The 12,429-nt window shown below is 44.3% G+C and overlaps 1 protein-coding gene across 4 annotated transcripts in view; it reads right to left on the reverse strand.

Annotated features, from left to right (window-relative positions):
• The window catches only part of ralgps2 (Ral GEF with PH domain and SH3 binding motif 2), a 94,558-nt gene that overhangs the window by 47,642 nt on the left and 34,487 nt on the right, over positions 1-12,429 (reverse strand). For all 4 annotated transcript variants that reach the window (XM_088349156.1, XM_088349155.1, XM_088349154.1 and 1 more), the window contains exons 5-9: positions 11,394-11,444; positions 5,870-5,953; positions 3,181-3,270; positions 3,010-3,102; positions 985-1,111 (exon numbers count right to left, since the gene is read on the reverse strand). In XM_088349156.1, the coding sequence (XP_088205282.1) occupies positions 985-1,111; positions 3,010-3,102; positions 3,181-3,270; positions 5,870-5,953; positions 11,394-11,444 (445 nt within the window). The remainder of the gene's footprint in view (positions 1-984; positions 1,112-3,009; positions 3,103-3,180; positions 3,271-5,869; positions 5,954-11,393; positions 11,445-12,429) is intronic.

Consider the following 12,429-nt stretch of genomic DNA (forward strand, 5'->3'; position numbering starts at 1 on the left):
GCTGTCGCCGACCTTTTTTCTGGACCGGTTACCGCTTTTGCTCCTCCGTCCCGGCCATCGACCGGTTTTCTCGCCGCCTACGACGACCCTCGCTCGACACGGAAGCGCCGCTTCCGCGTATCTGCCGTCCGCTACCCGTGACCGACGATCATCGGATGGCGGATGCGAGCACTGCCAACTCTTTCTGAATAAAACGGAGTAAAAACGGTCCCGTTTCCGTTTCTGGCTCGCGACAATTCTACCTCGACAATCGGCTGCGTCACACTCGTTCACGAGGGCAGGCTCGATAGGTGTCAGGTAATAACGGAGTTCGATACGGAAGACAAAAAAAGAACTGTAGAAAAAGTAGAAAATGGAATAATATTGAGGCAGAGTGCATTCAATCTTTCCATCTTAGAGATTGAAGATTTTTTGCTTTTTCTTTGTGTGCTTTTCAGAAGGTCTAAATTGGTTCAAATATAATTGTATATAGTTCATCGTTATCATTTATTTATTTTAGAGTGACAGTAGCACGGCGGCGAGGTGGTTAGCGCGTGTGCAGCACAGTTTTGAGGTCATGAGATCGAACATCCTGAGTGGAGTTTGCATGTGCTCACTGTGTTTGTGTGGGTTTCCTCCAGGCACTCCGGTTTCCTCCAACATTTCAAAAAAATGCATGTCAAATTGATTGGCCGAATCAAAATCATCCCTAGGTGTGAATGAGCGAGCGAATTGTCTGTCTCTATTGGCAACGCGTCGAGGGGTGTCCCCTGTCCACTACTTGAAGATAGGTGGGATGGGCTCCAGCACCCCCGCGACCCTACTGAGGATAAGCAATGCAGATAATGGATCGTATCGTTTTGCATTTTCAGGCATTTTGTGTCGTCAATCGACATGCGATCTGTTCCAAATTGTTTTGTATTTGACGGTTTTTGGGGCGGATCTGTGGAATATTTGTATTCCTATTTCATGCGTTGGAATGAATTTGTGAGTCATCCGAGTTACCTAGATAGGGTATGCAGGACACCATGCTCTGGCTGCTGATGTAGTCCCGCAGTCGCTTGTAATTGTCTTCTTTGGACATCAGGAAATCCAGACGATCGAAGGTGGCTTTGTCCTTGCGACTCAGCAACTAGAAGGATGCAAAGACGGGACGATGAGGACGACCGTCGCAAAAAGACATTTGGGACGCGGCCGATTCCGTAACGATGTTCCCCCTCGTCTCCGGGGTCACTACACATTTTGGATGACCAAATTCAAGGACTTTCAAAGCCAATTTTCAAACTTCTCCGGGACTAGAAAAGAGGAAATCTGATGGATTTTGCAGAGCCAGAAATAGATCTCCCGTCTTTTATCTTGCGTATGATTTTCAGATCTGGAGTCAATCGCAAATGCATTCGTTTTTTCCCCATATGGGTGTTGTTGGCTCAGAATGAGCTTGTAATTCTTCCCATTAACGCCGCCATTTGATGCATGGCCCATAAGAAATGTCTGTAATTGATACTTCATCCTTGCACTATTACATTTAATAGTGCCCTGTTTAGATGTGGCATGCACCAGTCCCATAGGGGGCGATGCCTGACAAACTCGTGCCCTATGCAGCGAGTCGCCAGGGAAGAAGAAATGAAACGGCAAAGCCGAGACACCGAAACGCAGCGCCTGCGTCATTTTTAAGCAAACTTGCTGAGAAACATGGCAACGATTTTAAACGTTTACAGGCATGTCACCCAAATCTCAAGCACTTTTCAATCCTTGAAAACACAACAAATTCAAGCATTTTCAAGAATTTCGAGCTCCTGTTTTTGACAAATTATGACCTAAAAGGCCCGCAGACATCAGTTATTGCATTAAGTTTTACATTGTTTCTATTTTTTGTCAATATCTCACTAACAAATAGATAGAAAGATAGATAGATACTTTATTCATCCCCGTAGGGGAATTCACACTTCCAGCAGTATCCTTGTGTTGTTTATTAAAAGATGAACAGGATGGCCTCAGGGTGCTGTGTTTGTCGTTTAGCCACAGCGGAATGGATGAGGTCACAGGCTAGTCCAAAAGTTGGACGTCCCTGCAGCAGATGGAAATCTTTGTGCCCAGGGTGACACCGCCTCGTGTTCACGTAGATAGCGAGTCCGCCTCCTCTCTGCTTTTCCACAGGCTAAAGTGTCTCTGTCTGTCTCCAGGGAGCTCCACGTTAGCGTCCGGGATGCCAGACGTGAGCCACGTTTCCGTAAAACACAGCAAACGGCACTCCCTGTACGCTTTGATGTTTTTCACCAGCACAACCAGTTCCTCGGTCTTATTTGGTAGAGAGCGGCGCCTGTGATGTACTCTACTAAATAAACATAACTTGACGAAATAAATACCAAAATAGATGATAAAATGCATAAATAAGTGAATACATTCTGTCTCTGTAACATCTTTAGCGATTCGATGATTTATCTATGTGCTCATCTAATTCCATGGCACATATGTCTGAGTGTATATTTCTTTGGGGGCGGCAGTAGCTCAGGAGGTAGAGCGATCGTTTTAGGATTAAGGGATCCCAGTTCGAATCCCGGCTTGTCCGTGTTACATGCCGAAGTGTCCTTGGGTAAGACACTGAACCCCCAATACGCAGGTTAGCGCCTTACATGGCTGCACAGATCACGGCCGCTATTGGGAAAGGTGAAGCACAATGTAAAGCGCTTTGGGAAGTCATTGACTTGAAAAGCGCTATATAAATGCAGATCATTTCATTTATACGTATAGCAAGATGGCTCCTTTTACACAGTCCCCATTTGGAGCCCCGATTTTGATGCGCCGCGGGGTTTTTCTTGTGCACAGAGGGGGTCCGAGCATCTTAGAGGAAACCTTGTTTTCAATATAAGAGAGTTCATGTTAGGATAATATAGATCGGCCCCATTTCGGAGCCGGTGTTGATTTTGTCACACTCGCTCATCCGTTTTGTTTTGCCACATGTGTTAGACATCAAAAGCGTCCCGATCGCTGCCCTGCTCTCTGCTACCGAGCGGGGTTAAAGATACTCACCGCCCAGGTTTTAGTCAGACGAAAGATGGGAGCGCTCTGCAGGCCCGACACCACCGCCATGACGGCGTGAAGGTTGTTCATCTCGCACAATTTCTACAGGAAAGAAAGCAGACGTCAGGCCAGTGTTTGCCATTCCGGCCGTCCGGGGTACTCGGGGGGGTTTTGGCGTACCTTGGCGGTCCGGATGTAGAGACTCAGCACCTCGGCTCGGATCTTCAGCGTCTGAGCGTGGAGGATCTCCCGAACCACCCAGAAGCTCGTCTGGATGAAACGTACGCAAGTTGAGAGATGGGCAGCGCGGCGGCACAGTGGTTAGCGCGTGTGCGGCACAGTTCTGAGGTTATGAGATCGAAACTCCTGTGTGGAGTTTGCATGTTCTCCCCGTGCTTGCGGGAGTTTCCTCCGGGCAGGGTAAATTGGCCGTTCCAAATTGTCCCTAGGTGGGAATGAGCGAGCGATTTGTCCGTCTCTGTGATTGGCTGGCAAGCAGTTGAGGGTGTCCCCTGCCCACTGCCCAAAGAAAGCTGGGATGGGCTCCAGCCCCCCCGCGACCCTACTGAGGATAAGCGGTGCAGATAATGGATGGTATGGGTTGAGAAATTCGAAACCTGCGTAAACCGCGAGACAGGAAATATTGAGGTTTTTAAGCCCTTAGCCTTCCTGTCCAATTGGCCTCAAACCCCAATCCAAGAGGTACAATCGATTGCTCTTCTTGAACCGTTTGGACGCTTTTGCTCTCTTCTGAATAGGGAACTCTCTCTCAACGTTTTGAATTGGGCTTTTATCTCGCCTGAATTGATTATTATTTTTTGCAATGACATAACAGCAGATGAGTGTAGCATGGTCAAATTATCTGGAAAACAGGTGAGACAATATCTTGAAACCCTACCTGGTACACCTTGTCAATTTTGATCACAATCGGAAAAACCTCGTATTCGACACGTTTTTCTAATATTAAGTCGAAGCGTTTGCAAAAGTGGCCGTTCGGAGACGACCGGTTTACAGCCCTTAAAACGTTGTATTTGTGTTTTTCATTTTGGCAAGTTTTCAGTCATTGTTTCGACTTCTCTTTCTAGAAGTCAAATCGATGATCGTAACGCTCACGCATAAAATGGATCTCGGGTTGGATATGCGCATGTTAAGTTTTTGGCTCTTCGTTGAATACACGCTGCAAATGTGTCTATATTTATGTTGGAATTCATTGGATAATCAATCTGTCCATCTAAATTTGAATCAGTCACGATTGGCTAAAGTTTTTGAAGCCGAATTGTTTATGATGTTTTGCTTTTTGGGGTTTTTCAAAACAGGCCCTCATAGGTTGTCGCAGGCGAAAGGCCGAAAAAAGCTTGCAATTGGCCAAAAGCAGTGTCACTCAAAAGGTCAAAGGCTAGTTTGGAAAATCATCTGTTGAGTACGTCTATTTTCAAAGCGGAGTAATGAAGCCAAACGGTTCAAGGAAAATCGTCAAACAATGCAGAAATGCTTTCAGGCGATTTTTTTTTAATCCGTCGGCATTATTGTTTTTTTGAGAGTAAACGTTGTAACATCCTGCTCCAAATGAAGAAGTTTTTCATCGTTTTGGTCCTTGTTGTCTTTCGGTGACGTCAGAGCTCTAGGGGATATGAAGTCGAGCTGTCTACTTTGAGAAACCATTTCTTGAGATCTGTAGCGCCTGGAATATTATGGAACCTATCTCCTACGTTGTGTGCCCAATTGAAAAAAACATGTTTTTTTTTTTGTGTAATCCCTTTAAGCCTTGGAACGCTGGCCTCAACATCCGGTATCACAGGATCCAAGTCATAACGACATCAGCGACGGTGAAAAAAGACCTCCTAAATTCAAGACGGGCTGTAAATTCTCATCGGAGCCTCTCGTTTAATTGCCGGGCTGGGCTCCACTGCTGGCTTGCACCCGTGCCAGCAAAGCTACGCGTGAAGAACGAGGATTACTGCCGCTCGGCAGGAGTCCGGCCGCCCGATCCCTTTTTTTCTCAGACCGCCCCCGCATCTTGAATCGTGGTTCGGGATCTGGAGCGCAAATACCAGTTGCCTTTTTAACGCATCCTTACATAGAGCAAAACGCAAAGTAACACTTCCTCCGGTTGCCGATTGTTCCTCCAAAATTCACGATATAACGCGCAACCCTCGATCTACCAACGAGGATTGAGGAAGGTGAGCGTGTTTATACTTACCTAAAAATACTACGGAGTACAGTTTTAGTGGCGCTGTCTCAAGCGAGCACGCTGAATTTCTCCTCAAAGAGATATTCTCTCTAATGTATATACTTGCATCCAAACCTTATTTCCAAGTCAAGTCACGTGTATTTGTTTGGCCCTTGATCACAAGAAGTCTCAAAGGGCTGCACGGACCACAAATTATTACAGACTATTATGACGCCTTCCCCTGATCTAATGCTTCCATGAGGGCAAGGAAATACTCATAACCTCGGCATGAGGAAAATGAATGAACCTTGAGAAGAGACCGCACATGAGGTCATTCCCCTTCTAGGAGGACCAGGCCAAAATGGAACAAACATTACATGCATGAAATAAAACTATAAAGTCAAATACTCAAATAAGGCGGTCAGTTTGTATACAGCTATTTAGTTATCAGTCACCAGTGGTAAATAGTAAGGAGTGCGTGTGCAGGAACAATGAAATCAATGGAATTCCAGTAAAAAGTGTGTTGAATTTGGGTCGTTTTGTCCGTAACAGTATTTTGGCACTGAATCATGCCTGGAAAAAAGGAAACACCTCGGACAGCACCCAGAAAAGAGAGATGGAAAACTTTGAGTGAGACGAAATGGATATGGAGTGTCTCTACCGGTGATGGAAAGACGCGCAAGACGGCCCGTTGCTCACCTGGTTGAAGCGGCGGGTGAAGGCCACCACGTTTGGAGAAGAACTGTGCTTCTCCTTCTTGTTCCAACCGCAACTCGACAGCTCCTGAAAACACACGACATCGGGGGAATTGAAATCCCGAAAACGGAAAAAAAACGTCCGCCGACGCGTTACGAAAAACCTTTTTGTTTTGGATTAGGCACAGAACCCGAAGTGGAGGTCGGATCTCGGTACGGGTTCAGGTATAAAATAACCTCTTACTAAATGTCAGCAAGGCCGAGGGAGTCATCGACAATTTCCAGAGAGGCCTTATTATTTTCCCACTAGATGTGGCCCTATTCTGTTGTGCCACCAAAAACGCCTGCTAAAAGCGCAACGGAAGAAGACAAAATACGGAGACTCAAAGTACAGAAGTAAGAGAAAAAAAAGAGAAAAAAGAAAAAAAGCAGAAGTCAAAAAAAAAAAAAAAAGAAAGATCAATCAAAAATTTAAATGAAAAGAAAAAAAGAAAATGACTCTTTCGGTCTGGTTTCTCTTTCATTCATTTATTTCCCTTATTTTGCCTCTTTTTCCAATTCATCTTCCCTATTTTTTATTCCTTTAAAAACAATTACTTTCCATTCTTATCGTCCGTCTTTGGGTAAAATGGAAGAAAAGGGTTGCTTTTTGCTCTCTTTCAGTCTCCGTAGTCTTCCCGAGTTACACGACTCATGACAGTGACATCTCGTGGACAAATCAAAAACACTATTCCTTTAAAAAGAGCGGAATATTTTTGTAGGAGAGCCCTTTTGGCCCGACCTCACCCGGACCCTCGCTTCCGATGCCCCTCTGTTGTGGGCACAGAGCTGGACAGCCTGACAACAGTAGCTGAGAGACGGGCACTGAAAAAGATGCGGTCAATCGTGGACAATTCATCGCATCCACTACACAGCATTATCTCCAGACAGAAGAGCAGCTTCAGCGACAGACTGCTGTCACAGTCTTGTACCACGGGACAGAATGAAGAGATCTTTTCTTCCTCATGCCATGAGGCTCTTTAACTCCACCCGGGGGAGTAAAAGCCCACATGAAACCACACCCACTACATTGCATATTACCGTACTTTTATTGCAGTGTGTATTTTATGTAGCACTATTTAAATACTCGATACAACACGCTACAGTGGGTATTAGCGCGTCACACTGGGTATTTGTATATTGTATTCCTTTTGCTTTATTATTGTATTGTTCTCAGAGAAGGGATGCTGCTGGAAATGTGAATTTCCCAAAGGGGATGAATCAAGTATCTATCTATCTAGCCCATTTTCTTCATCTCTGTATTCCGCCAGGAATGTTTTTTTGTATTTCAATTTGAACACGTAAATAGTCGGACATTGTTTGATCTCATCTTGTAAATTGTTCCAAAGTTGGACTCCGCACACAGACACGCACATACTTTTCCTGGTGGTTCTCACCTTTGGGATTTTGAAATTACGACAGCCCCTCAAGTTATAATTTACCTCTTTCCGAATGAATCATTTATGGATGTTTTCTGGCACTATGTTTTTGTTGACTTTAAATAGCAGTCGTGCAGTGAAACAATTTTAATCATTTGGACTGCAGGAATAAAATAGGAGTATGATTAAGATATGGTTCTAATTGCACATTTTGGAGGATAAAAAGGAGTGAACTTTTGGAACGATTGCCCCAGACTTCTGCACAATATGATAAGTAAGGCAGAACGAGAGAACAATATCATAAATCGAATGCATTATAGTTTAAAATGAATTTGGCTTTATCAATGATTGAAATGCTTTTAGATACCTGAGTTTGTATGGGTCTGATGTGTGTTTTCCAGCTTCATTTCTTGTCTATTATGACCCCTAAAAACTTCATTTCTGATACAGCGTCTATAGCAGCACCATCCGTTTTGACTTCTAAATCTTGATTTGTCCTGCGATTACCATAGTATAGTGTTTGAATGAGTTCCACAGTCCTGTCTGCAAGAAGGCCCGAGAGTGGAAAAGCCTTGAATGCTGCCCAAGGCAAGACAGATGGGCGCATGAAAGTCCAAATGATGCTTAATAAAATCACAGTGACGCTTATTGACGTATACGGGTTTTAGTAACAGGAGTCGATCCGGTAGGACTGAAAACCACGTCGCGGGAAGTACGGTTTCAACCGCCAGAGGAAGATGACGACCGCAGATGCGGAGGACCTAATGAGAGATACCGCAAGCGGTTCTTAACCCCCTTGTCGACACGGCGAACCGAAACCTCGGGAGATCCGAAAGCGTGCGACGTGCCGGAACGAGAGCGAAGGTACGATGGAAAAACTGACTGAAAAAGCGGCAAGGGGCCAGATACGTGAGGGGGATTGGCTCCAGCGGGAAGGAAAACAGGGCTTGTGGATGATGCGAACATCAGATTGCGGCCAGACCGAGCAGAACCTTCCACTGATTGCGCTCCGTGCCGCAAGTCGACAGTCTGACTTGCCCCCCCCCCCACTTGTTTTGATCAGAAACAACAACAGGGGTCAGAGAAACACAGCTGCCTCCAGAGTCCCGATTCTGGCCCAGATGTGCTCAACACATCCTGTGCACGCCATCGGAGGCGATGACTTTAGCAGGCGCTTTGGAGCTCCGGCCCACCGGACGGATCCTTTTTCAAGAGCGTGCTTCATCAAGGTGTTCCAAAACAGACTTTACAAAATAGGGTTTACTCCTTCCACGTCGGACGTCCTTCTCACATCGGGAGAGCCGGTGACGCGACACTTTTTATCAAGTATCGAGGCAAAACTAGACCTGGCGGTAAAAAGGGAGGGGGTTGCCTTAGATACCGTATCAGAATTACACCAGACAGTAAATTCGATTGTATGTGTCTGATGTGTGTTTTCCAAACAAAGATATCTAAAAGCGTGTTCTCTAGTTTTGCCATATTTAATGTACTGTGCAGAAATTTGGGATAATAATGACAAAAGTTCACTCCATCCTAAGTGTGGTGGCCCTCACAATCAACGGTCCTTTTTTGTAGAATTGACAGTCGCCGTTTTGGAAACCGGGTTATAATTCTCACAGAAAGCCAGGAGCAAGGTGGCCAATGAAACGGTGAATTTGTTTTTTGTTCAAATGGATCGTCTCCTGCGGTCAACAAGACTGCCGGGCCTCGTATTATTCATTTTATGATCGCGGGCCGTAACTGGCCCCCGGACCGGACTTTGGACCTGGCTGCGATAAGGTCAAACCGAGGTGAGCTTCCAATACTCAATCATTTCGTCTTCTGGAGGAAAGGCTAGGGCTGTTGTTGAGAAGATCAGGAAAGCGCATCTCGGATCCCGTCTAAAGTGGAGAGAAAACAAAGGCGGCCGGGAACGCTAGCATGCGTGAAATTTCATTTTCGACGTCCAAACAAAGAGATCCTCTCATGTCCTCTTGGGGGAATTTCTTTCCTGTTTTACCCCCGAGTAAAATTCCAGTTGTAATTTTGCGAGCTTGCCCGAGTACACGCAAATAAAGACGTGTTGCGCTTCGGCCAACATTTTGCTTAAAAATGCATCGTATTTTCCACACTATAAGCAACGCTGCGGACCACCCGTTTTTCACAACTTGAAACACAATAATAATAATAATAATAATAATAATAATTTCCTTGTATTGTCATTCTGTGTAACAATGTACACAGAACGAAATGTCGATTGCACCTGACCCGTTGTAGCGAGCCGATGCAGCCGCAGCCAACAGAGGGCGCCGCCGACCACTTTTTAAGTCTTAGGAATGACTCGGCCGGGGCGCGAACCACCGACCTCCCAGTCTCAAAGCGGGCGCCTTACCATCTAGGCTACTGAGCTGGACGACTCATCGCAAAAAAACATTGTTTCGAAGTTTTAAGGATTAATAATAAGAATATATAACGGAACAATTCTTTAAAATTAAGTATATTATAAATCTACTTATAACATTCATTGCATGTATATGACATCGATATTTTCCATCTGTCATCAGTATGTAACTCTACTTACTCATCTTCATTCATGCAATGTTGGCGTTGCGTCGTCTGCTACAAGCCACGTGAACTCCTTTATCCGCGATACTTTTCATGTACGTTTACGTTTTGTAGCGTCATCCATTTTGTTAGCTTCTTTTGAATATTTCTTCTGGGGCAGAGGTTTCGGCTCGATTCCTAACCACTTCTCCATTTTGCTTGTGTTCTCCGTGCGTCTACTTTGGAAAATGATCTTATAACGCTCAGGAGAGTCCGGAAGCACAAAGTTATTCGATGCGGGCTTCAGATTGGCTGCCGAGTAAGCAAATTGGCTAACGAACCGAAATTCCGAAATGTCCAAACCGAACAAAGATTTTGAAATTGGAATAAAGCAAACGTTTGATTTGGAAAAAATAAAAACGAAAGATTTTTTTGTGTAGAGACGTTGTGAAAGTTGTACGCCGGGCGTAAAAGTTGCACGTCCCGGGCGTCCGGGCAGACCTTATTTCAGACCCTGCTATAAGGCACACTGGATTCGAAGCGCGCGCTCCCAAAAATGTTTTCATACGTATAAAACTACAGTAAGAGCGAGGGTCGCATACAAAATTGTACCAATCCGAGACCAACCTAAAGTCATTTAAATGCTCTTTTTGAACCCTGTGGAGAATATGGACCTGGTTTGTCTCTCTTGAAAGAAAACACTCTAGTTTTGTCCCCACTGCAAGTGCAACTCTCGTAGAGGCTTCCGAGTTGGAAGGCACTGAAACGGAAGGTGCTTTTTGGCGCATTTATTTTGTAACTTGGTCATAAATGTCCTCGACTGAACCGCTTCTCTCCCACTCCGTTTCTCCACGTCGGAATACTCGGTCCGGTCCCGGAAATGGATCGGCGGCGCCACGCGGAGCGTCGTTCGCCGATACGGTGAAGGCAACGTAAAGGAAAAAAAACAAGTCGAATGACCCAAGAGCAAAGTGAGAAAAAAAGCGGAAAAAATACATAAAAGGCTAGGAAATAAACGAAATAGAAGAAAAACGGGAGTCAAGTCCTGTTTATTTGTGATGCCCTTAATCCCAAAGAGTCTAAAAAGGGCTGCACAGACCACAGATTATTGGAAACTACGCCATCCCCTCATCTAAAACCTACAAGAGCTTCGAGACTTCCTCCTCCGTGGTAGAAAGTGGCCGAAAAAAAAGTGATCCAACCAATTTCTCAACCGCGTCGAGCTTTCTTATTCCACCTTCATTTCAAAAGAAATGGCTCAACAGCAATAAAAACATAAAATAAAAATGTCAAAGTTCTAAGCACGCTGGAGATACAGTAGAATGTTTACGCACATACTAGGAAGAGGAAGCGGATTTCTTCTTTAAGAAATCGACTGATTGGGAGGGGGGGGGGGGGGGTCCCTTGATCAGTGTACTCTACCAATAATACTGTTGTATTTTGAATAAAACGAATACATGATTTTAATATATTTAAAAAAAAATAAAAAAAGAAAGTATTATTCTACTAAATTGGGGTTGGTCTCTTAGTGTCAAAGCGCCACCGTTATGAGATCATGGAAACTTTCACTGGGAAAAGGATTCTCACCTCAGGCTGGATGGCTTGGAAGACCGGAGCGTCCATGAGCGTAATCTGGCCCTGGGGAGGAAATTGGGAAAGAAATCTCAGAAAAATCCCACTGCTTCTCAACCACACAGGAGAAGTAAGAGAGTGCCCCCTAGTGTTCAAAACGAAGGCTCGAGTTCTCCTCTTTGCTAAGGGAATAAAATAAGCAGGCCAAGGTGCGCCATACTTCAAACCGTGGGCGGAACTTAAGCACCCCCAGAAATGACAGCATTTTCAAAATACAAGATAGGCTTAAATACCACGAAAAAAAGGATATATAAACACAGCGTGTGAAATCCTCCACTGCTTTGAATGGTTCAGTCCATTTGAGTTCTAGCACCGTTTTTGATCTTACTGCAGTTCCATTTTTTGGTAGTATTTTTGTAGAATTCCTGCAGTCACAATTTAGTAGTATTTCTGCAGTATTTCTGCAAAAGTATTTTTGTACAATCCCTGCAATCCTATTTTAGTAGTATTTTTGTCTTATTTCTGTCAAAGTATTTTGGTAGAATTCCTGCAGTCACATTTTAGTCGTATTCCTGCAGTATTTCTGTAAAAGTATTTTGATAGAATACTGTGCGCACGACTGCGATGGGCTTTTGTAAGTGTGAAGCAGATTGTGAAGCGCTCCGGGAGGACTTCGGTGACTTGAAAAGCGCTATAGAAATGCAAACCATTTACCGTTTAGAATTTCCATAGCAGTATCTTTGTAGTAATACTGTAATATTTGTGTCGTTTTATGTGGCAGTACTTTTGTACTAAAGGTTTACTGTCATGGTTATTTGCAGTATTTTGTTTTACTTATTTTATTTGCGTGTCTTTCAGGAGGTATTTTCTTTCATTGGTTCATTACTTTTGCATTTCGTGATTAAGTTATAGCCCCGAAGAGTTCCTATTTCTATGATATTTGATCGTTTTGCATTTTCAAGGATTTTGTGGTATTGCTAGATTTCAAATCTGTTCAGTGTGTAAAAAGCCAAGATTGTTTTTCTAGATCTGTTCCTATTTTTTGTGCGCG

Source organism: Urocampus carinirostris, chromosome 12, assembly GCF_059441175.1.
Source record: "Urocampus carinirostris isolate Australia breed hairy pipefish chromosome 12, RoL_Ucar_1.0, whole genome shotgun sequence".
In the NCBI taxonomy this organism is placed as follows: Eukaryota; Metazoa; Chordata; class Actinopteri; order Syngnathiformes; family Syngnathidae; genus Urocampus; species Urocampus carinirostris.